The sequence below is a fragment of the Anopheles moucheti genome, chromosome 3 (genome assembly GCF_943734755.1).
Source record: "Anopheles moucheti chromosome 3, idAnoMoucSN_F20_07, whole genome shotgun sequence".
Taxonomy (NCBI): domain Eukaryota; kingdom Metazoa; phylum Arthropoda; class Insecta; order Diptera; family Culicidae; genus Anopheles; species Anopheles moucheti.
The window spans coordinates 33,758,796-33,785,249 of record NC_069141.1 but is presented as its reverse complement, the minus strand read 5'-3'; the positions used below and the strand labels follow the sequence as shown (position 1 = coordinate 33,785,249).

At 43.1% G+C, this 26,454-nt stretch overlaps 1 protein-coding gene across 1 annotated transcript; it reads right to left on the bottom strand.

Moving 5' to 3' along the window:
- Positions 1 to 11,724: 11,724 nt before the first annotated feature.
- On the bottom strand, positions 11,725 to 26,318 carry LOC128303283 (protein PRRC1-like). The gene is made up of 5 exons (XM_053040183.1): positions 25,754 to 26,318; positions 25,586 to 25,688; positions 25,318 to 25,488; positions 25,056 to 25,245; positions 11,725 to 13,151 (listed from the first exon to the last, which is right to left on the bottom strand). The coding sequence occupies exons 1-5, from the start codon at positions 26,259 to 26,261 to the stop codon at positions 12,921 to 12,923; spliced, it is 1,203 nt and encodes a 400-aa protein (XP_052896143.1). The 5' UTR covers positions 26,262 to 26,318; the 3' UTR covers positions 11,725 to 12,920.
- Positions 26,319 to 26,454: the final 136 nt, after the last annotated feature.

Sequence of the window (26,454 nt, the reverse complement as noted above, 5' to 3'; positions counted from 1 at the left end):
TGCAGTCACTTGTGCTAGATTTTCTAAAGAGCCCCGTTTGACGAGTTGTGCGTTTTCGCATAGAAATGGGGAGAAAGTGGGGTCGAATGTTAAGCTGTAATAGCCGCACTAATTGGCATGAGGAATATAATGCAATAATTTACGTTACGCTTTGAACGAACGATTCTTCTGAAAATTGCTTGCTTTAGCACATCAGTGTAGTATCCGTCTCTAAACGACACTTGAATTTTGAACTATAAGTAAGTCCTCGCAGAAAGCTCGAAAGCTCCACGGGAAAGCATGGCGACTTCTATTATGTTTTGTGTATCTTTCTCTCAATACATGAATAAATATTAGCTTTGAATAAATTTGCAGACGAACGAAAGTTTCGCACATTCTGCTTAATTAAGGATGTTTTCCTATTCAAATTCATAATGATGGTTGGCACTCGAGTTGACATTATGATGCAACTCGTCTACGAAAAAGAACAAAACGATTGGACCATTTTGTTTTGGGGGGTAATCGAGAAAAGAAGCTGCCCACCAGCAAATGAAGTTAATCAAAATATTTCCTAAAATCAATCATCATTTGTTTACTGCTTCACAAACTACGGCCATCGTTAGTTAAACGTACGACTCCTCCGGGCGGCAATCGAATACACGCCGGTGGCCGGTTCAAAAGTATTGACAATAATAATAGACTCCCCGCCTGCCTGCTGCTGCTTCCGTCCTAACCTTCCCGCTCGCACGCAAACGTTTTCGGATAACGTTCGTTCAAACAAATTGTTTTCAATTTCCTACCCGCAAGCCAAAACCGGTAACGATCCTTCGCACTGGGAACCATTTTCTTTCCGGTTGCACCGTCTCGGACCGGTATTAACTGTCTTCGTTCTTGCCTATTTGTTGCCGTCTTCCTTGAAACTCGAGCGAAATGGAAACGTTACGCTGTGCTGCAAATTGATCCTCTATCTCTATCCGAACTTTCAGCTTTGCGGTGGACAGCCGGGAGAAGATCGAACGAAAAATAAATTGCCTCAAACCCTGAAGCTCACGCTTCCGCGGGAGGAAGTCAGAGATCATGGCAAAGGGATGGCATGGCCGGTTGGGCAATAAAGTTTCATCCTCATTACCCTCCGACTGGTTCGTACAATTTGATTTGTCTTTGTTATTTCAACTGTTTTTCCCTTCACAACCGCACACCGGTCAACTAACTTTGGAGCGCAATGGCGAAGAAAAACAAGTGAAGGAAAAACTCAAACATGCACCGTCCCACCGACTAGTGGCCCTTATAATGATGGCCACCGATGGATTCTTCCGGGTGTACCCGCTCGCACAGATCTCCTTTTCACAGCGAGCGTCTTCATCGATTTGGGCATTGGATAACAAAAAAAAAACAGTATTGGTGATTGATTTCTGAATTAAATTTCCATCTATTACTCACGCTGGCGCTTGCAGTCAACCGGGTGGGGAGCTTCGGAAATGAAGGTCAGGTGGTGCACAGTTTAAGACATTTGCATAAGAGGGTAAAGGGAGCGAACTTTTAACTTTTCGATTCTGATTGTGGCACCATCGGTTGGCTTTGGCTGGCGCACTGGCACTTGAGGATTGGGCGCCCGCTTTTGTTTTTGGCTTCGGTGACGATTGAGAGATGATATCAAATGATTGCACGGAATGGAAATGGAGACATTTTTCTTTCGGATTTTACCGGTGACTTTTCGATGGGAGGGAGATAGAAGCAAAAGGAAAGAATGAAACTATTTCTCAGACAACAAGTTACTACAAACAGTTTCCACTAGTGCAAACTGTATCTTAAACCAGTTTTCTTTTTCATTTGAAATTGTTTTTCTTCACTGAAACAAAGCATTATCCGCCTCCAAGGTCTAACGATTGATTGATTTTGGGTAGTTTTTTATTTATCCGGACAATCCTGCGATGTTATGACACCCAACAACACAGTCCAAGTCTGCCGAAAGTCTGCTCAATCCTGTCCTGAACCAATCCGAATGATTGATCGGCAGAATTAAATGTCGATCGATAACGTATTCTTGTGCGAGTTTCCATTGTTTTTGTTTTCCCTCGCACCCGCTTCCCCACGCTTACCATTTCTTCAAGATGGCTGCAACACGCCAGCGCAAATTGAACAAACTGCCACAATGGCAGCTTTCATTTGTTAAATTGCATCATTTATAATACACTTGACTGCCAATTGACAAGCGGAATCGGTGTCGGTGTCGCTGCGTTGCGTAGAAGGAGTCACTCCGTTCGCTCATATTTCACTGCTAACGAGCAGAACCACGAACCAGTGTGGACCGGTTGGGCGGCAGGTAAAGGTTTGCATGATAAAGCGCACAAATATATTGAGCATGAAAAATTATCTCATCGGTGTGTTGTGATGATAAATATGGAGCAGGGCGGATATGATTTCGATTATTTATCATTTTTTTATTTAAAGAGATAAGGTGACATTCATCGTTTGTAGTGTAAAGAGATCTAGATAAGAATGTTTAATGATGTTAAAAATTTAAAAGAGTTACTTTAATTTTGATATAAAATGATGTACTAACAACGTAAAGAGCTTTATATACTTTAAATGATGAATTTGACATATGTCATCTTATTAGCAAGTACTACTATACCTTTGAAATATTTCAACGAAATATTTCATTCAATCTTGCATTAATACACACTACTTAACCCATCATTCATAAAACAGACCTTTACACTATTCTAAAAGCTTCCTTCACATATGTCAAATAGTTCTTCCTCTCCAGTGTGTATTTAGCAATTCTACCAAAATTGTGAACTTTTCCTGCTGTCCATTCTTAAAGTCCTTTATTTACTTACCCAATTCAGCCACCGAGATAAACCGAACCATTTATTCGTACCCTACTGCAATCTGTTCCAGAAGACACACAAACAAACGATCGTCTTCTCTCGAAACCCGAACCATCCCGGTACAGTTTCCACAAAAACGCTGCGTATGACGTTGACGTTTGAGAAATTAAAACATATTTTGTAGATTTCCATAACATAATTAATCAACCCTTCCAGCCATTTCGACGTCTGTTTTCCCCGTACGGTATCGGAACCCAATCGTGTTCCCTAAAATACGAGCTTTTCGCCCTCAATTCCACACAAACGCATGAACGGGCGCGCCCTCGATAAAAGGTTCGGGTTCGGGTACAGTTTGAGCTAAAATATGTACTTGCCTGTACTGAGTGCTGAAGCTCGAGCTCTACATCTGGTCTGTATTTGGCGAAACCATTTTCCGGTAAGTTGAATGTCACGTCATTTCTATGAAAATTTATAACCACTCATCTGCCTGCTCGTTTGTCTTTCATCTGTCAGGTGAGCTGTTTCTGCAAGCAGCTTCCGGGTGACAGAGCACTCGAGCGACAATTCACTGCATGATTTCCCACCTACCATCACCCATCACCATTACAGCACAAAGCGTCACCGGCAGCAGGAGCAACCCTGCCCAGTGGTAATTGAGGCAAGGGATCGAGGGAAAACCCTTCAAATGATCATTACGGTGAAATATTTCAACCAACGCTTGCTTATCTATGCGTACGAGAGCGCCCGGTCGTCCATCTGCAGGCATAATAAACGTTAACTAGTGCGGATGAAAATTTCACCTCGCACCTGCACATCCAGCGTGGCCGGTCCGGTGATGGTGATGGACCGTCCGGAAGGGATGCTGTTAGGTCAGGTGCTACTCACAAACGCACCGTCATAAAGTTTTGACATTATCGAGGTACAGTCAAAAATACCGCAGCGAGTTGTTTAAATGCCAGTAAATGCTAACCCCTTTAGTTCATCATTAGAACGAGACGTTTCGTCAAGTCTTTGATGTGCGGGAGAATTTATAACCCCGTACAAAAACACCGGCCGGACCATATATTTAAGCTGGCCTGTTTTCAGAGCTTTCGGCGCCAACTAGATCGATTTTCCACTAATTCTCAGCTGCTACTACAACAATTGATTTAATGACAGACATTAGCCAACCAGCTCCTAAAATGGTAAATGCAATGCAATTAATGTTAATGGTCAGCTAGTACGTGCGGCAAATGACCACAGCCGATTACCGACCTGCGTGAAGCTTTTGCCGCTGGCTTGTTTCGAAGCAGTAATCGAAGCGAAAGGTTGAAATTAAGATTGATTAAATTTCGTACTAATTACAAACAATTTATCGAGATTGCTTTAGCAAGGTGCGAAAGTCTGCTAATGTTCGGTGTAATTGCCAATTAATTAGTTGTTTGATGTCATCGCGAGCGTAAGAAGACATTACTTAAGACACGCTGAAGAATAATTCCAAAGCGTCGAAAGATTTTCGTTCAATTCAATAGAGTTAGTATTATTTTAATTAATAGCGTATTATTGTTAAAGTTTGACGATACGTACAGAAATTGTAAACCCTTTTTCTCTACCCTGTTACCACTCACTATCCACTAATTTGATTACTGCAGAACTATTTTTATTGCAATCTATTATTAAACCCACAAAACAGTCCTTTGTGTGAACATTTTGCTACAGAAAGGTGACTTGTACCTAGTTTTGCAGGCCATTTTCGTACGACCAACCGTTCCACCTGCAACCGTAAAGGACGTTCCAACTCATAAAGCCAACCTACAATCCCTTTCTGACCGCTTACGTGCAACTAGAGTCAAGGTAAGTCTCCACAGCAATAATCCAACGCTTCCACCTGGTGGACGTCTGCCTAAAAATTGTGAAAATATAGCACACGTGCAGTAGATCTGCCAACCCAATGCTACCCGAACCCAACCCGGAAGCCCTACACGGAAGCGATAAAAAAAAGGATCAACAATTTAATTTGTGCCCTAATCCCATATTAACCTTTTATTTGCCGTACGCAAGTCAACCTGGATGCGAGCTAACGTTAGAATCTTTGGGCAGGAAGCGCTTTCAACAAACGTACTGTGTCATCTGGTGGTATCTACATCTCAACTTCTTTCATGCTCCCAAAAAGATCCTCCATTAAATGAAGAGATTACACTAGAATGGCAGCAGCTTCTCGGAACGAAATTCCCCACCAGTTAAACTTCACCATTTGGAACGCACGCGGGATTGTTAATGAGGTTGATTATTGTACTTTCTGGCATGTTTTCGTCGTTGTCATTTTCGCCGTCTAGCGTGGCTAGGATGAGGTTTTTGATCACACGGATCAGCTCACACCGCACGGTGGGAAATGTGCGAAAGACATCAATCGTATCGTGCACTAAGTATTTGATTAGCACGACCTGCTCGCCAGCACGCACGTTCCACACTTTAGCGTCAGCTGGACCGAGCATTTCCACGGCCAAACGTAGACCGAGACACACAGAAAACCGGCTAGGATCAGAACAGATAGCCTGGAGCATGTTGTTTTTACGTGCTCAAATCCGAAACAACTTTCTCCCGAAACCGTTTCCCATTGCGCCAACCTGCAAGTTACACGGCGTGCGTGAGTGTTGGGGAATGGGAAAGGAAGGAGCCCTAACAAATGGCCCACCATGTACCCTATCAACGAACCGTTTGAGGCAAACCCCTAACGGCTATTGATGAACAAGCGAAAGTGATTTTCGGCTATCCGGCGAAAGATGAAAGCTTCTGCCTGTGGAATATTAATGTCCTACCTACTTGTCTGCCTTCGCACCTTCGATTCCTATTTCCACGCGAGGGACGGAGTGTTTTAGTCCTATTTTCGCAACCCCCTGGTTGTGTGGCTGTGTTTTTGCAATAGTTTTGCGGGCCTTCGAGTAAGACCCATCGGCAGCGGAAAGAAAGGATCGGTGAGAAGAGGGAGGATTAAGCCTTACAAAAACATACCGTCTTCTAAAACAACACACTGTGACCGTCTATCCTTTCCCAGTGCTTTCATTACACTTTCCTGCTCGGAAAGCATATCTGCATATCCATCAGAACACATCCATTTTCGTCGGAGGGAATGTCGTGTTTGTTTGCTTTTTGTTTCCATTCCCCTCCATGTCCCACGACGTTCCCTTTTGCCCCTGGTGTCCCCAAGCCCCTGTTGTTTTAGTTCGCAAAAGCTCTGTCGGGTTTGCTGGGTTGTTTTCTATTGTTCACCCTCCCATAATGGTGGAATAGGCAATTAGATGGAAAATAAACGTCCAACAAAGTAACACCTAACGATGGAAAGATTTTTCAACCCCTCGATGCTCATGATCGAAGGGGTGCTCGACGAAGATCGGCCTGATGTGGGGTGTAAAAGTTTTTCAACCGGATGATGACCAACAACACTTTGGTGCTTTCTTTGTTCTTGATATTGGGTACCAGACTTTGCGAACCAATAATGGTTCACTTTGTACAGCAGTCTATTGGTGTGTATATTAACTCGAAACAACACACGCCCCCCAATACACCAGCAGTGTGATGGTGAACCTTAAATCCAGCCACGTGTGTTGTGGTTTGGTTGGGTGTTGGATGGTATCTGGTATATCTGGTTCTTGTGCTTGGGATCATCAATGATATTCCTTAAATTTCCTCGTAAATGTGAAAAGCTCATTGATGTGGTTGTGGCAAAACTATCATCGCAACTTCTTGTGGATTTTAGAAGGTAATACTATTCGTCGTATAAAAGGCCAACAGGAGGAAATTTTTATCGAACGAATCGAATTTACAAAAAGCTTTATTCTCACAAATATTGATCTCGATACTTCAAACTTGAAAATATCTCTTGACTAAAGATGTTTCTTAGTAGTAATCAAATTAACCATTCGAAAGTCGACATAGCTGTCATATCTTACTAAAACTGTTTTACCTTTTCTACGTACTTACCAAATTATAAATACAGGCAGTCCCCGAGATACGCGGTTCCTCTTATACGCGGATTCGAAGATACGCGGTTTTTGCAAATTTGACAGCTGAGCTAGTTTATAGCACAAAATTTAAGCAAAATGGTGAAAAATCGGTCGAAAATACCTTTTATGTCACATAAAACATTTGTGTTTAACTTATTTCAATGTAATCTTTCTAAAAATCACCTGATCCGTTGTATAAATTAAATGTAGAGAAGGAAGTCGACTTTGAGGTATAAACGAAATTTCACCAGAATTCGACTTACGCGGAAATTCTAGTTACGCAGATTTTTCCCGGGTTATAGCGGTTCGCTATGATAGCGTATCTCGGTGACTGCCAGTACAGAGGAGCGCCGATTATCCGGGTGCCATTTAACCGGGTGTCGCGATTATTCGTGCAGCTCAGAAATGACAGTTCCAAACGAAATTTTGACATATTCCAGCAACACCGTTGACAGTAAAGTTGAAAACCCTAATTTTATATGATAAAATGGGCTCAAATTCTTAAATAAAAGAACTTCAATTTCTTTTACTACAATAAAACACACAGGAAAAATAAATTTTACTCTAAAAAAGCCCTACGCCTAATTTTTACAAAAATAGAATATGTGACTATTATCCGTGTTATCCAATTAATCGGCGACCGTCGAGTCCCGATGAGCACGGATAATCGGCGTTTCACCGTAATGATATATAATAAATTACATATTAGCGAATAAATTATCCCATTCGATACATCGCACACGGAACTCGCATCGGTAGTAAATAAGTAAACACCTGTCAGGAAACTAATCCAAACCGTCAGCGATCAACGAGGAGCTTTCGATGAAGTCGTTAACACAAATCAATTTACAACTGTTCTTCACTGAAACTATTCCCATACATTTGAGGAATTAATTTACTACACACCACACTGCTTCGACAGCATTGATACGCAGCAGTCTTTGAGTTCTGCGGGAACAGCTCCACAGTCATGGCTTTACAATTTTCACAACACCCTAACAAGCGCAAGCTTCCACGGAAGAAACTGCTTCCGATACTTCCCATGCCTCCATTCCCGATCCTCCCTTCCCCTTAAATCCCGCAAACCAATCCCGAAGAAACCACCAACGCTGCCGGGTAGAAGCTGATGCAATTTCTTACCCAATCTCCATCGTTACATATCACCGGTCGGTGTACGCTCGTTGCTGCTGCGGGAAGTTTCTAATTAAAACTTCACATTGCGCTACCACGCGTTGGAAAAACTTGCCGAAAGGGTGGCCTGTTTTTTTTCTCGTGTTTCGCTTAGCTGAACACTCCCCGATCGCTGCCGGGGTGTTATACTTCCCGAAGAGAAAGTTACTACCACAGTTGTTGTTTTTTCCCCACTTCTGGCAGGATTTTCGTCGAGATGCATGCTGTAGCTTGCATGCACCAAGTGCACGGGAGCGTTCTGTTTAGTTTTGTACGGTGGCTTACCTGTTTCTCATCACTTATCCTTGCACTATGCACTAAGCATCTGCCAAGCAAGTAGTAACCTTTAATGGTTTATTTCATCCCGCATGCCGCATGCGATTCTTTAGCCCAGATTACCCTCGAGGAAAAAGTACTTTATCTTAACCTCCCAAAAATTGAATATATCGTGTGCAAAGCGAACTAATGCAACATGTGCATGGCATGTTCCACTGCTAGCAGCACAGTACCGCGGGAAGAACAATTGCTTCGGCGGCTATGATTTTCCACTTCCAGATACAAATCGCATACTGGCAAGTGGAAAGAACAATGAGAAATATCGAAGCGCTCCCCACGAACCATTATGGCCGCGTCACGGAAAGCGTGACGTAAAACATCCTAACATAAGCCATAATTAAAACTCAATTCCGGCAGCAAAAGTTTCCCCACCAGGGAAAGGGGACTAATCGACGAAGAAGGGAAGGACACCCTGGCACGGTCACGCGATAGATAGCTGTCTTTTCCCCGGCGGTTCACAACTGTTTTCTTCGTGCGCGCAGGTGGGAAAATCTTTTAATTGAACATTCTTCGTTGCCCGCTGTCTTCTTACCGTGGTTGCCTGAGATGCAACTTGCCGCCATGGAGTGTACTTTGTACGGACAGATTATTTGTCGATTAATGGATCGAGGTGCCGATGATGATGGTGGTGATGATGATGATGACGACGTGCCAAGCGAAGCGAACGTACCAAAACGTTCGCTTCCCGCTCGTTGGGCTTTACCCGCTGCTGGTTTAATTTTCTTTTCGGAAAACTTTTTTCATCCCCGTGCTGGAAAACTGCTTGTGCGAGGTAAAACGACACAAAAATGAATGCAATTTCTACTCGCTCTACCCGGAAAAGCCATCCCTACGAAAGGTTTCCCATTAGTGGAACGGGCACATCTAGCACGTCTTGCAATAGCTCCCAGTTCCGTGTGTTTATTTCGTCGCTCTTGTTCGAAATCGAAATCAAATCGGAAAATCGAACACCTTCGATGAAATGTTGTGATTAAGAGCTCTTATGAAAGCACGATCCGGAGAGCCTTGTTGAGTCAAGCGCGTTAAATACATGGGACGGTTCTGTATCCCTTTTCCCCAGCCCAAACCAAACCACTCTCCTGCCACCGCACGAAGAAAGGAAAACTTTTCGAACCAAGCAGAAGCGAAGAAAAAAAAAGCCACCCGTAATGAAGGAGACGACCTGAAATTCTCGCAAGCGTCAAGAAAAAGCGCCTTAATGTAGGCAACCGAGCAACAAACAGAGCTGCATTGTTAAGTGAGGAAGGAAATCCTTCAGCTGTTGCAAACGCGTACATCCGAGTAAGCCGATCTTTGGCTGTTCGTGTGCACGACACGAAATGCTGTATGTGCCACTGTGCAATCAAATCGCAATTCAATCCCTTTTCCGCATTCGCCTACAAGGTGTGCCACCGAATAATGTGACAAAACAATAAACAGGACATTTAATTTCGAGCATGGCAGCGAGGCCAACGGCACTCTTGAACGGGAATTTTGAACTCGATGCACTAACAGCCCTCACAGCAAAGAGGTTGCTGTGTTACCATGGTGATGTATCGTTGCACACACGATGCACAGGAAGAAAATCGATCGGTGGAATTTTCTTCCAAGCATGCTGTTCTTTGCGTTTGGTGCGATCAAATCGTCCAGAGAAGCCGATAATGGCACACACGTGCAGTGTTCGGTTTTCTTATGTCGGTTTCACAAGACTCATAGGAAAGATCGCACCAGCTTTGACTACAAGCAATCGTACTAATCCCAATGGCGGTACAATTGTTTGTACAACACTGTTGCTAAACTGCCATTTTTCATCATTGTTTTTTGCCGCTCTAATGCTGGCTGTCCGTGACAAAGCTTACCTTTTGCAAGTGGCGTTCGGGCATGGGAAAACCTCCGTCAGATGGTCACGAATGGCAGAAGTAGTGTGTGAAAGTTGAAATAAATTGGATTCTCACTTCAATTGACCGAGCTGCACGATGTGGAACAAAAGTTGCGGGCAACAGAACGGGTATGTGGATGCGCTGGTGTGTGATAGTTTAATTAAGATGAATCGAAAAGAAATGAAAACACCTACAACCAGCAGCAAAAGGGACGATGCAGAATCGATAACTTTTCACACAAATCATACAATGAAAAAAAAAAGAATGACGCTGGATTACCTCATATGCATGCACCAAAGGGAAATTGTGTTGATTTATAACGTGTTCCAGTAGTAATGAACGATGAAATGAACACACTGTCCACATTTGTAGTTGTGGACAGGCAAGCCTCTAGGTAAGTAAGCTTCCGCTGCTGACAAAGACATCTAATTAGTAGATCCTGGAAGGAAACCCGGTTACTCAAGCCTTGATGCTTTTCACCAGTTGACTAGTTTTTCTGCCACAGGGTACCCATCAATCAAGAAACTGTCATTTGTCTTCTGGAACATTGCACAATAAGCCGGCAGCTAGTTTAAGATGTACTGCGTTTACTTCACTTCGTGTCATCATTATCGTTTGTTGTTGAATACAGAGATCCAGTGGCCATTAGTAGAGCAAGAAAGGATAAACTTTGTGAGATACTATACACTTCTTTCCCGTAGCAGAAAATACGACAAACGAAAAGGAAACCCATAAAATGCATTATTCAAACACGAAGGAACAAAAACAGAAGAACTATTCATTAACTTGGGGAGAAAGAATTATTCTTTAGTTGAGTAAGAAAGAAAATAATTTGACACAACATACAACTAAAACACAACAACAATGTATCCAGTATATTGAACACACAAAAATAGCAAAAAAGTAGAGTTGGAAAGGACAACAGAATTAATAAAAAGGAATACTTAAAAATTAATAAAAAAAATATAACAAAACATATTATAAACACTTGTTACAGCCGAAAAAAACGAACATACAATAGAGAACAAATATGAAAATTACAAATACGAAAGGATTCACAAACTGTTCCCAAAACCTCCATTAATATAATCTAATTATTTTTCTTTCCTGCCTGTTAATGAATTACTGAGTTAATGAGTTATGTAGAGAAATGTCAATACAGATTTTAATTATAATTTCCAAAGAAATTATACCATATTCTGTTAACAGTTTCAAAACGATCAAACAGATGAATTAAGGGACTTATAATCAGGCGTATTTTCTCCTTTCTGAGTAAAGGATACATGGATTAATAATCTGTTAATTCTATTGATATTTTATTTGCCCTATTGTCTAACCCAGCATACAATATAGCGCCTTTTTTAGTCTTCAACGTTCATAAATTCAACATGCAATATCAATCGTTTCCATCTGGTGATAAATGCAGTATACTGTCTCACTGTCCACTTAACGCGGTTCTCCGATTGATCCCATCCTTGTCGCATCCGTCCCTAGACTGGACACCTTCATTCAGCTTATAACTCGTACGTACGCAAGGAACTCATGACTTGACGCAGCGACTTGACCACACCAGTCTGCAGAATATAGAATACATAATTTAATTTCTACTCCTAACAAAACCATTGAAAGCGTTTTTTTTTTCAAACGCTACCTGACTAAAGCTTCTTTAACGAGCCAGTCATCAACGCTAGACAATAACAGCCGGAAAAAAGCTGATGACACCAGCCGAAAATCCGCTTCCAACCGGAGTGTGTGGACACAGCCAACAACGAAAGTTTAGCAAGAAATGCAGTTTTTTTCATTGACTCACCGCTCGTCATTTGCATGCAAAGTCCCGGCCAGTAAGCCGTCAAATCGTCCGGCGTGAAAAATCAGCTGACGGCAAGCGGACATCAACCGGATATAAAAACGAATTAAGATAAACACATTTTCTGTCCACGCAGCCTTTGCTCAGCAGCCCTTAGATTTTTGCGTATATAGTAGCGTTACTTTTATTACTGGTTATTATTACGATAATAGGCTTACAGTTTCAACGAGCGTTATAATAAACTAGGGTCATAATTTTGATAAGCGGACGCTCTAAAATTTTTACAGAGATCGCCTTGTCTCGCAAACCGTACCGGCACAGGAGGAGGCTGAACCGTACGTATCCGCACCGTACGAGATTCATCGAAGGGCACTACGGTCACTCATCCCACTCGTATACTCTATACGGTGTGCAGGGAAATCTCAAGGGTCGAATCAATAAATTGAAAATCATGCCGATTTCTCGCTGCTGGAAAAGAATCTCGGCCGCTAACGTAAGCAACAAGAACGTGGTATATAAAAGAAAGGATGATATTCTACACCGTCACGTAATGGAGACTCCCACCGAACATTAAAACTTTTATGCGTTTGCTGCTTCTGCTGCTCTACTCGCACCTACAAAACCTCATTTCCGCCAGAGATTTCGTGCCCAAAGGTCTCCCCAGCTTTGGGACCGTTTGTGTCTGTCAGCTTCGTATGGATCCCGCTCTTCTCCAGCCCGTCGCCGCGCAGTGATATCTGCCCTTTCTTGCAAACAATCTTATAAAACCCGATCGCCCTATGTCGGGAGAGAGGGGAAACTTTAACCGATCTAACTCTTTCGATATCTTTCGACGACGGTCACCACCGTCCCAGTCTTCTTCTAATGTGCTTAATTCATTTGTCCATCCGCTTCAGTCGCCCGTTTAGTAGTGATTACAGTGGCAAGCCCTAATGATGGTGAACATTAATTCTTATTCCGCCGGGTCGGGTCCGGCACTGCCGCCGCTGCTGGTACCAGATGGAACGGTGTTGTTGCCCACTCCCGCTACTGTCGGATCCTGTTGGGAGACTGCCGCCGCTGCCGTGTGTTCGTAGTCGAGTACGGCTCGTTTGTAGAGCGTTGCTATCGTTTTTGCCGCGGTCAGTATCATCTCGGAGCGGGACACCGATGTGTACGACCGATGCCACTCGGTATGTGGGGTCTGTGGATGAGATTTTTGCACACACATACAGACGCGCGTGCAAAAAATGGGAAAGAATGGGCGTAAGCAGTAGATTAGAGATGGTGTTGGTGAAAAAACAAGCGTTCCAAAACGCACAGTTCAATGGGCAGAAATGGATGGTAAATGAATTACCTTACCCCGAATGGGGGGTTGGTTCGTACGAGTTTTCCGTTTTAAGGGATGATTTACGATGGGTACGATTTTAGGCAGGGAGCTAATCGGGGTTTCAAGCAAAACTTACTAGCACAGTGCATTGCTGATAAGAAAACTAATGAATTGTTCTCTTAATGTTCTCGTTTCATTAAGCACTTTTAACGCTGCTTTCGAACATTACAGGGTTTTCGGGGATTATATTGACAAGTTTCTGCGAAATGTTGTTTTGTTCGGGCATATAATTATTGAATTGCACAGAAGATGGCGTTGACAATTGTTCCTGGCAACGCGGTTGCTATGGATTTGACAGTAGCTGCGTTGCTATTCGCTGTGTACTTTGCCAGCAGCAGTGTTGCCAGCAAATTGCTAAATAGTTTGCTAAATAGTTCTACCGCACATGTCAACGCCGTTTTCTGTACAATTCATAAATTGCCGAACAACTCATTTATATTCCCGAACAAAACAACATCTCGCTGAGCCTGTAAGAAATATAATCCCCGAAAACCCTGTAAGAAACCCATAGTTTCATAAAAAAAATCCTTTCTTTCCATTACTAGACACGAAACTATGGTCATTTCTATTGACCGATTCGAAAACTCATCGAAACATCATTTTACAAATTCAACGCAGGTACATCTGAGTCCATTTTCCAATCAATTCATCTTTGTTTATGCCTTATTAAGCAAACACACAACCGACCGGAAAGCTCCGGAAGCATACACAAACACAGTACCGTACACAATCGGACCATCAATTTAATTGGCAGTTTATTTAGCAGCTAACAAAGTAACGAAAACCAACAACCCTGTGCGGATAATGACCGTTCCCGGTAGTGACCGGCAAACCTTCTGGTTGATCCATCCCCAACCAACAGCTGAAGCGTTACGTTGGATCGTGACATTGGTGATTTCCGGGAAACGTTTTTTTTATTTGCTCAGTACTATTACGATTGCAGTAAAAGCAATGCATCGATAGGAATTTAAACGTGTCGCTTAACGCCAATTTAAGTTTGAATAAGCCCTAAAGTTTGACTGTTTTACACTGCTTTATTTTTAATCACCAAAGCATCTTGATTTTGGGCTCCGAAATTATATCGATAGCTCAGCATTCAATGCAAACAACCGGTGGTAAGGGCCGAATCGATGCCAAACGATTGTTCCGGCCGGAAACCGGAACATGCTACGACCACCCTGGATGCTGGATGTGACTCAAACAAAGCAAATCGTGCAGAAAAAAGGGCAGAAAAAAAACTACATCCGTCCAAAGTAGCATGTAACGCTGGAAGGTACAATGCCCAATCAGACAATCGGTGCACACACAGAGAGAGAGAGAGAGAAAAACACATAATGCACCGAAGATTTTCGACATCCGGACAAACATGAGCATCTAGCCAGAGCACACGAGCTTACTCTGTGGCAGAGTTCGATAACTTTCCAGTAAAATTCGGGTAAAATATTAAACCTTTCCTTTCCAGACATCGACACATATCGTCACGGTACCGTTACGACTGCGGCTACAGGTGAAAAATAGTTTATAATCCAATTTAGACATATATTTAGCCAACGAACCCGTAAACTTTCTAACAACGCTCATCCTTCACCGCTCGACCGGTTGGATGGACCTTTCGGCTAATCATCGCCATCCACTTCCTGGCACCAGCCCCTATTCCGGCACTGTGTTTGGCGTTGAAAAGCGCCTAAAGGCAACAGCAGATACGCTCGTCCTACACGATCGTCCATCCTCGGACAGGGCTTTCAGAGATAACCAATCGATACGGATTTCCATGGACGTACGAACCGCAAAACGAACGTTTTCACTTGAGTTATCGCATGGTGCATCATTTTTGGATTCTCATTTGCAAACGGAAACGAGAACTAGGGCTTCCCGACGAGCGATAGCACGGTCGGCTTCTGCATATAACGTTCCGGGGTGGTTGCACACTCGCCTACCTAGCCACAGCTGATCATCGCGTCAAGCAAGAGCGTTTCTGCATAATGCTGCTAAGCAGCTGCCCACACCAGGGCCATTCGTCGGACAAACATCGCCGGAAGCACACAAATCCCGGCACAACCACACGGCAACTCCACGGTAAACCCTTCTACTTCCAGCTGCCAGCGAATTCCCCTGCAGGTCAGCTCGTGATTTGCAAATCCTTCCCGACCGACCGACCGACCGACCATTTGCTTTCCGGTGATACGATTAAGCTCGGCAAAAAGACACAAAGCCAAATAATACCTCTGCCTCGGGATGAAGTGTTTCTGGTAGAAGATTAGTCGCTACGACCAAACTGAAAATTAAGTGGTACAGCAGAAAGTTTAGACACTGAGACACTTTGGACAGAACCGAAAGCGAAGGCTAAAGTTTGTCCACTTATAATGTGTTTACTAGAAAACCGAGAAAACCTATTCGCAGCACCAGTACACATCCCATCGCGAGTTTAATAAAATTGAAATCATTACGCCAAGCATAATCTCATTGCGTGCTACTTGCTGGCAATAACAAAAAAAATCAGCAATACCGATTAATCGATTTCACAGTATCGGTTACGAACAAAAAATCACAAAACCAATCCGCAGAAGATGTAATAAAATTTAATTAAAATTACCCCCATTTAATCGGAATTGCAACTGTCAGCCGTGGGGCGGTGCAAATTCCCCTTCTAATGCCATTTTGTTGCGCGATTTTAATAGGGATTTATCATTTCTGTTGTTTCTGTCTGTCCTGACTCTGGATAGCCCAAAAAAAACGCATTCAAAATGAAGTACGCTAATTAAAACAATCATTCCCACGAGGACACACAAACACCAACGGACATTACGCTTCCAACTAGCTCCATCAATTGTTTCAATTGTGTCGTGCTTAGACTAACAAAAAATAAAGCTTGTAATTGAGGACAATGAAACAGCACTTCGCTTTGCGAAGGTTGATTTTTGTTGTAATTGATCAGGGGAGGGAAATTTGTGATTCACATAATCAAATTACTCAATTTAATCATAAGCCGCCATTAAACGGGGATTAAATAGTAGAGATTGCATACTGTCAGGCGATACGAACTCTAAATACACCCTAGCGATACTGTGATGAAAGAGGTAGCTCCTTTCATGGTGAATAGTTTATAGTTTACACTTACATGCGATAAATTATTTAGCGCTTGGATAGAGTTGAGATGGTTGACCGTTGTTACTTTATGCAAAATCATAATAATCTGGGTAGGCTATGGTTTCTATATGGGGCATGTTCGATAGCTCTGAAATAAATGTCGACCATATTCGTTGGTGGTTAGGCTAAGAATCTATCTTAAATTTATTAAAGAATTGTAGTAGTTGTATCAATTCTTTAATCCTATCACGAATACTAATCCTAACTGTGTTTAACCCATGTAACCTTCTTGTAGTACGCAGCTAACCAAATTATGTAATCCGCGTTGCCTAATCATAGGCGCCAACAGGGCAGATCATACCATAATTTAGAAAGCTTACGCTTTCAGCCTGTATCTGTCAAAAAAATCCTAATACCGGACTGCATCATTCAAAGGACATAGCATTTGAACAGTGTACCTCTGATTGCCAAGCTTTAAAGACTTAGCTTTGAAGCTCGCTTACTGCCTTGGCTCAAGTCTTGTGCAAGATCGTACAGAGTCAGAGTTTCATCGTGTCTGTTCAATTCAAGGAAGTGTTCTTAGTCCTCTGCTGTTTCTCTTACTTGCCAACCTCAAATGATGATCTCAATATTTTCCTTAATGTAACCTCGTCTGCTGACTGTTATAACCTCCAAACCTTCCTTAACTCCCTCTCTGTCTGGTGTCACAAGAATGGCCTGTTCCTCTTCCAGATTTGTTTTAATCCCGTTCAGTTACACTCTTTTTGATACTGTTATACTACTGTGTCCGAAAAATAAAGGGACTTTCCGTTTTTTTTTCTAAATGGTTTTTTTATTAGGCCAAATTAAGGTCATTCCATTCGAAGTAATCCCCTTCCGATGCAATGCACCTCTTCCACATCTTCTGCTACTCCTCGAAGCAGGTGGAAAACGCGGATGCAGGGATGGCCTTTAGTTTCGCCGTCGCTGCGGCTTGTATCTCCTCGATAGTTTAAAAACGGTGTCCCCGAAGCGAAGCGTTTTAGCTTGTTGAACAGCCAGAAGTCGGCTGGTGCCAAATCTGGTGAATACGGCGGTTGCGGAACAATATGAGGGCTAGTTGTTGTGAAAAACGCCCTCAAAATGATGGCCGTATGGGAGGGCGCATTATCATGGTGCAAAAACCAGTTGTTGTTTTTCCACAAATTAGGCCGCTTTCCGCCAGCCGGAAACACTTCCCAACACTTTCCGAAAGGTCTCGTATCGTCAACCGATGATTGTTGACCACCAAATCTTTGATTTGGACGACGTGGGCGTCGTCGGTCGAGGTGGATGGTCTTCCCGGACGGTCCTCGTCTTCGACCTTCTCACGGCCATTCTTGAAATCACTGTACCATTTTTACACATTTTTCTTCGACATAGAATCTTCCCAAAAGGCTTTTTGTAGCATCCGCAATGTTTCCGCAGCGTTTATTTCATTGCGCAAACCAAATTTGATACAGGCGCGCTGTTCCACAAACTTAACAACTTGGTCAATATAGACAAAAACACATGGCGCAGCTCCGCAAACAAATTGTCACTACTAGCCGGGTTGATGTTGTGACTTGAAACTTGGCAGATCTGTCAAAAACATACATATTGACAAACGAAAAATAAAAACAAGGTGCTTCTATAGGTGCGCGAAATTTGACATCTAGTGTCCCCTGACTTTTCGGACACAGTAGTACGTCGTGTAACGTCGGTAAAGGATTTTGGTGTGTGGCTTGACGAGATCCTCACATTCAACTCCCATGTTGATTATGTTATCAGCAAAGCTAACAATTAACTACGTCTGAATGTACGGCTTTCGTCTGACATTCGTGACCCCCGCTGCTTGAAATTCCTTTACTGTTGTTGTGTTCGATCTACCCTGGAATACGCAGCTGTAGAGTCTGGTTTTCCATGGACTCTACTGCGATGGCCAGTCTGGAGAGTGTTCAGTGTAAATACACTCATGTAACTGTTCGACGCTTCCTTAGCAGTGGTTACCATCTTGATCCCTCTATCCTGTCGGTTGTCGCCTTCTTGGGCTTGGCTTTCATTGTGGATAGACATTTCCGTATCCAAGCAAGTTTCATTGCAGATCTCTTGTTAAATGATCTTGATGTACCTTTTCTCCTATCTGTCATCCCACTTTATCCCATCCCACTCGTCGTCTCGTCGTATCCTCGCGACAGACCACCCTTGAATATCCCATCCCGCCACTCTAACTACGGCACGAACGACCCTCTTCTCAGAGCTCTGTCAGCTTTCAATAAGGCTTATCATCTGTTCGACTACAATGTCCCTCTGTTCCCCTTTCGTGTTCGTCTCCGTGATCCGTTTCCTAGTATATTTTCTTTTATAACCCTGTACCTTTCCTTTCCTTTCGTTATTTAAGATAATTATTTGTGGTTTTTTGTTTGTTAATCGTCATTTAACAATTCTTAGCATTTATTTGACTATCATGTCCCTTTACCAATTTTTCGTACCCATCTCCGCGCTTCCTCTTCCTTATCCTTCCCTTAATGTTTCGTTATTAAGTCACGTTGTTTAGCCTTTAGGGCAGATGTTTGTTAAAAATAATAATAAATAAATAAACTTATTTAGCATCTAACCGACGCTTTCATTAGAAAAACCATTTAACGCTTTTTTCTTAGGTTTGTCATTTGTATGGGGAGTAGTAAGCGCAAAGGCCTGGAAACGTCAAAACGCGTGCAAAAAAACTGGCTTAAAGTATGATCCCGGCCAGTAGTTAGGCAACAAAAAAAATATCAAATTCAGCTTAAAATCAACCTCTGAAAGGGTAAAAGAGAAAATTGTTTTCTGGAAAAGACCGCTCCATCTTAGCATATTGACCGTATGATCCCTGCCCCGGGTGGTAACGCGTCGAACTGAGCAAATGTTGTGACGCAATCAAGTGAAAATAACATACCACCTTAAGGGGGTTCAATAGAATCCACTTCACAGCGTTTCATGAGATTCCAAAAAGCGGAGCCTTCTCTCTCTCCATGTCTTTCCCAGCATGGCCATTAGCTTCAGCAAAACCAAAACTAATTAAACGACTCGTCCCGAATGTAATGCTGCGGGGAACAATCAATTAAAATCGACTCGATCGCATGTCCATGTTGTAACGTTTGGAAAAAGCTTGTAACGGAATGATTCGCTGAAATGTCAATGTCTGAATGCTGCAACTCATGGTATCGTGTAAAAGATAAGATACACCCAAGGGTCAACGCACGGATGGGCGTTCCCTGGAACGGTTCATGGATGGCTCGACTGAACTCACCAGAGTACCAATCAAAGAGTAATCAAATGTTGATAAACAAGATTCACTCCAACGTCGAAGAACTTTCGTGAGGTAACACATCGATACGGAATGTTGAAATTCTTGCATAACTTTATATTGGATGACTGGTATCAAACTGAGACCTTAACATCATGTATTTCCAGAAGGACGGAAGGATTACCCCTTTGGGGAACCGTTCGGGATATTGTGCTGCTCACTAAAACGTGCGCTCTTCCTGTTCTATACAATCGGATCAATCCGAACCCTGCTCGCATCCTTGCCTTTGTGGGCCAAATGCAGCCACTGTGTAACAGGGTACTAGGGACCGTTTGTTCCTTAACGGATGAACTCTTCAATCAACAACTTTTAGACCATCTAATCGACGACCATCGCCGTATTCTCAAAGGGCCGAAAGTTTAGCAGGCTTATCAAAGGGAAGCTCTATTGATAAACATGACAAAACATTCCCTTACTAACGATATTCCATCGACACTATCCACGAGCGTTACGGTGCCGGACAAGCGGTTGGATGAGATCCGGTTAAAAAGCTCCCTTGTTATTGAATACGAAAATCTCCCCACAAGGTTGTCGAACTTTTCAATACAGGAGAACATATCATATTCTTTACCAAGTTTACACCAAGGACAGCTTTTCACAGCAAGTGCACCACTCTCTGCTCTCTTTTGCGACGTTATTGCTTTTAGATAGTCGTAAGAGATCGTAGCGCCTGAAAGTATGCACAACATGTTTCAAGATCAGTTTCCGTGGTTTACACAGAGTAGTGACAGAACAGACGAGGTAAACAAATACCTTGCAGTTCTCGGCAGGACTCCTACAGCATTCGTGACTGTTCTTCATTAAGCAAATTAGATGTTTAAGTACATTTTCTTTCGCATCCCATGCTGAAAAGCAATCAATTTAGAACCGAATGCTCACTGAATGGAAGCAGAGCAACTGTGTCCAATTGCATTGCATCGTCAGCTGGCAACGGTTCGTAGTCGTAATGATGGTACAACAATTGCGGAATCCATTGGGCACGGGATGGGACGTTTCTTTTGTGCCGGAATGTGTACTGCACCAACGTATGCCAGCTGACAGCAGTACGAACTTCCACAGTAAACCACATTCCAATTTCGGCACCAAGAATAACGCTAACGCTTCGAAATGGAACGGGGTGGACAAATGCTGGCTTCTAACGACAACAATTACGCAATTCATGGATGGTTGAAAACTTTTCGGCAATTAGTTTAACGATCTATAAACCGCACCAAATGGATGCCCGATGAGATGGATGGCGTTCAGGTCAAGGCAGGGGGGATTATTTAGCACACAGATTTTAAATTGAAAATGCTACAATTTTAGTTTGATGAATGCGACAGATTGAACTGTAAAGTGGCGTACTACCGGTGTCAATGGCATGTTTTCGGAAAAGTTCCCATTTACCGAAAAAAACACCATTATCCACCAGTACACCGGCGTTTCAAGTACACCTTAAGTAGCTTTGCATTCGGTAGTCAACCCCCTTTCGAAAAAAAAGAAACGAAATTGGGTTCCACTTCAACTTTAACCAATTTACCGAAAACTTTACCTCACAAACCAACTCTGACCGAGCACTTTTAAATTTTCGCGTACTGCAATATAATGCTTCCCCCTAGTTCCCGGGCAAAACTGGTGACAGCCTGGACGGCGAATAAAAAAACACACGGCTCAGCGTAAACTTTTCCGATCCTTTATGATGCTACCGGGCGCTCAAGGAACTTCATTGAATGAAGGTAACTAGTCTGCTATCGGTCACAGTAGCGCCTGAAGGGTATAAAGTGTACCGCCCACCCCCCCCTTGGAGTGGGGACCTTTTCACGTCATTGTCCAAAACGATTTTCCATCCTGCAGCTAGACGGGTTGTGCTGCAACGCGTAACTACCTTCCCGAAAAAAAAACACACACACCAGGAAGAGCAGTACGGGACATTGCAAACGTGTCGTTTGTGCACCCAATTACGAGCCTGCACTCGCGTGTGTGCGCTGGGATGCTGCATCACAAGCGATGGGAACACGGTGGAACGTGTCCGGAACAAAACCGCCAGCAAGACGACCAACGACTCTGGTCCCTGGTGCATGTAATTGATTGGAATTAGATGGAGTACACACGGTGTAAAATGGGAAAACTTTGCACAAAAACCCCCGGCACCGCTCCCGGCACCCGTGGTCGGGGTCGGGCTACTAGACGGATGGTAGCTGCCAAGCTGGGACACCAGGTTGAAATTGACTGCGTGCTCCGGTTCGTGGAAGAATCGTGGCAGACAGTCTTGCCGCAGCAAAGTTGCCGGATCATGCTGAGTCGTGGTCCAACTTTTGCGCCCAGCCAAAAGACCAGTTCTGGGTAATTTTATCACCGAAGAAAAGCGCATCGTGCAAGAAAGCACCGTTTGCCGCTACAATTGGAAAATACCTGCAGCGGGTTGGGTGAGCGTATTTAATTTTTGGACTTGAAACACAAATGAACCATCGCTTAATAAAGCGGGGTGCTACGGTGCTATTAATAATTCATCTCGTAAACACCAAAAACCCGGGCCACACAAATGCTACACACGTGGCCAGTAGCAGTAATAACTGCATGCATTCGGAACCATCCTGTGCAACGCGGTTTGCATGTTCGGCGTGAGTTTGTCTCCACTCTGTAAGGATTCGGGTCACCATCGCCATCGCAAGCTTGTGGCCAACTTGTTCCAAGCACCCGCTGGCGTAAGCTTATTTCATTCCGGCGCTTTCCGTAACGACGTCGGGCCACTTCTCATCGCTGGCGACCCAGCGAAAAGCCAAACTCCGATGCAAAATAATGACCAACGGCATACATTATTTTAATAGGCAAACGGCGTGCTTGCACTTTTGTCACCGTCTCGAAAGCCTCGAAGCTTGCTATTTTTCCGCTTCCTATTACACCCGCTTATTTCCCGGTTCCGCACTTGTCCGGTCTGGTGCGTACTTGGGAGTGGTGTGGTGTTAGATGGTAACGAGTTCGCTGGCAAATGCACTCACACACCCACAGAAGGCAGACAGAAAGCAAATTCACCTCCAGAGTGGCTTCATCAGCATCTCCCGCTAAAGCTCCAGGAAACTAGCTCCGACAAAAAAAAAAACGAGAAAACACGCACAACTTCCTTCGTACCGTTTTGTTCCCGGGACGACGACGCGCAACGCATGGTGGCAATAAATCATCCCCTGCGGAAAAGGTAGGTAAAGTGCTGCGGCAGGATTTTCTCAAGCCGGAACACGGTGGACGTAGTGGAAGTAGTATATCACAACGAAAGCGCATACATTGTGTGAAACCGCGTTCCATTAGTCTCCGTTCTTTCGTATTATTTTCTGTTTACCTTCTCCTAATCATCTATAAAGCTTTCTTTATAGCTTTCATCTTCGTTAAGCTCCTGTTGCATCTCAACGACACCATTGTGGCATGGAGCATGCATGCAATCCTTAAAAATTCTTTACAGCTTTAGAGAAAAAAATATTATTACTTTCAAAAAAGCGTATAAATTCATCTTTATAATCGTTATCTTTTCTTTTGAAATATATAAAATACTAGACTAGAAAGAGCTTTTTTCTTGTCTCTTTTAACGTACTCCTCATAAAGGGGAAAACAGCCCAGAGTCACCCCAAAGTTTCGTTTGACGGTCTTTCTGAGTTTTCTGAGTTGGAGATTTATTTACGTAGGAGCGTCATTTTTCATACTGTAGTACATCCCATTTGAACAAGTGATGCGCGAGTCGACCCGAACACAATTTGAGTTGACCCAGTAGAGGTACAACTAGGTTCAGCAGCTATCCGGATGCCACTTGCAACTAGGAAGCAGCGTGAATGGATCGAGACTAAGGTTAAATTAGGACAAACCAAAAAGACATTTGCGTTACTGTATGTTAGTGAGTGGGACATAAACTTGTACTAAAAATAAATACAGGTACATAATGCAACTATTGCTATCAACATATTTTTGAAAAAGCTCCAAAGTACAGCCACAAAAGACATGTTCACCAGGATTACACATCAAACACAATTTAATGTAATAAATTGCATCAAAATTGACTTGTTCGCATTAACTGATTTTTTTGGTTGTTCGTATCTAATACGTATATTTAAACAAAACACTATAAACGCTAATTAAGCGAATTTTGAACGTTGACATGATGTGTGCCACATTTGATGTTGGTTTGTTTTAAATCGGCAACACCAAGGGCAGCAATGAATTGTAAAATATTTAACACTTGTTCAATTAATGCGCACCATAACATAATCATTATATAATTAATGCGCACCATAACATAATCATTATATAATTAAGGCAAACTCATGATCGGTATTGACACGTGGAATTTATAAACCACATAAAAGTATCATTCCCCCAATATCCCCAAGTATCAGTCCCAATACCCAAGTGCCTCACCATACTGCAGCCCTATTTAATTGCAATTTTTATTCATTTCTTTGCAATTGTATACTTCAAAGCATCTATGAACATGTACCCGGGCACGGGTAATAATTATCCACAATTATCCGAGTCACATTCGAATGGCCAAAGGGAACACAAGGGCAACCGCCGAAAGATGCCGCTTTCGAATACGATCAAAACAGATAATATGCACAACCATAACGACGTCGGTTTCTGTTTTTTCGAGTCTTTGTTGTGGTTTCTAGTGATGTTGGTGGTGGTGGTGTGTGTGTGTGTGAGTGTTGTCCTGCATTATTCCGTTGCAGTGGGTCAAGTTGCAGAATCGTGGATATCCTTTTTTTGTCCTGTCCTTTGGTTGCATTTTCATGTGCCCGACTATATAGCCCAACAGATTTGTAAGTGTATCGTTGTGTTTTAAATATGTAGGAAAAGGCTTGAAAGCAACAGAAACATTTGCTTGCAATTAAAAGTATTGCTGTTCTCTTCTGGAACGCTACGGTTCGCAATAGCTGAAGTGCAAAGCTTAATTCTACAAAAAGGATGGAGAAAACCCAGCCCAGCATTACAGAAACTGATGGTTGGTAAATGTTTTTCAATAGAACCACAATTTTATGTTTTTTTCCTTTTTGCTTTCCTCGACTATGCATGGAATGCACAAAAAGAAATCCTGTTAATCCGATTAAACAGTATCATGTAAAGTGCGTTGAAAGCCGAATGTATTCAGGCTGCAAAAGTAATGACAATTCTGCTGTATTTAACGGAGAAAAGAGAAAAAATCGTTCCTGAAATTGATTAAACCCGTTCCCATTTAATTGCAGAAACGGGGAATGCAACGGAAGATTTAATCCATTCCGAACTTCATGGCTGACCAAAGCTTGTAGTTAAAAGTAAGCAATACTTACATTCAAATTTCTTGCCATAACGCTGCCAACCGTGGCCGCAAATCCGGTATCCTTTAGCATATAGTCTTCCGACGTATCGGCTTGTAATGCCGTAATGACAGCCAACGGAATCGGTGTCATCTGTGTGATCGTTTTCAGCAGAATATTTTTCGCATAGTCGAATAATACGATTGCCCCAGCTTCAAACCATCTGTAGAGGATAAAGGAAACATTATTGCTAACTTTCTTTAAAACCATGCAAACAGCCGAAAATTGTACGTACTGATCGGGGAATAGTTCTACGACGAAATTCTCCACCGCCACCACTGGAAGATGATCGTCCACACGAGGATTTTCGGCCCTTATACTGTTGATGCGATGCTCGGCTCCCTTTAGTCCTGCCGCAAAACCAACTGGTTGAGCTGCAATGCCAACCGCTTGAGCAGGTAGCCCACTATAACGATACGAACATTGTCAAATTATCAACATTATTACATTGTTAACATTGTCAAAGGACATCTCTTTACGTTCCAGTTTGGTAAATTACTTACATAATGGTGGCCTTGCCAAAAACATTCTGAAATGCTTCCCGTATTGGTCGCACCTTATCGTCCTTGTCCGATGCTACAATCACCTCCGTGTCTCCTCCGGAATCTGTAAAGAGGTTTGAATTAACTTCAAAACGATAATTGCATTGTATATGCACAATCCACACTCACTTATGTACTCTTTCATCTGTGGATCCAGCGTGGTAACGATTGTGTCGACAGAATTCTTTGCCTTTTCCGCCACTTTCTGCAGAATGCCACTACCCGATACGGCACCCTTCATCCACCCGAACAGGGCCGAACCTCCCTGAGTAATTGGACTTAATGCGGCTGCGACTGGTTCCGGGTTCAGTATCATGTTTGCAAACTCACGTCCTACCGGTTCCGGAGGGTTGATTGGTTCCTCCGGATAAACACCCGCTGCAGCCATTGCCTGCTCCGCGGTAAACTGTGATGTGTCCTTGCTAGCGGGAATCGCGGGACTGAACTTGGTCGGTATGAATGGTTCCGTTTCATCTTTTTTCGCTGCATCATCCACGATGACCGCGGGCATGCTGCTGGAAGGCGACACACTCTCCGTACCAGCTGTTGCCACGTTCGCCATAATGAAGCTGGGCAGTTCGGACGGTGGGTTCACGTTCGATAGGATGTTTCTAGTTTTCTGCGGCAGATCTTTCATTTTGCTTTTGGTCGATTCAACGTGTTAGCACAGCGCCAAGTTTCGATGTACAATCGTTTGATTTGCTACTTGAACGGAATAAAACAACGATCGACGGGATTTGGATTACGTTTATTTTCCCCCTTTGTTTGTTTACGTTTTGATGACTTTTAGTACAATCCCTTTGCACTGCAGGAATGTGTGCATATACATC

Bases quoted from the DNA above. Each gene is read 5' to 3' on its own strand.
- LOC128303283 (XM_053040183.1), bottom strand. From the start codon at position 26,261: ATGAAAGATCTGCCGCAGAAAACTAGAAACATCCTATCGAACGTGAAC. The intron at 25,489-25,585 runs GTAAGTAATTTA...GTATCGTTATAG, and splicing joins TTTGGCAAGGCCACCATTAT to TGGGCTACCTGCTCAAGCGG. The intron at 25,246-25,317 runs GTACGTACAATT...TATCCTCTACAG, and splicing joins GTAGAACTATTCCCCGATCA to ATGGTTTGAAGCTGGGGCAA.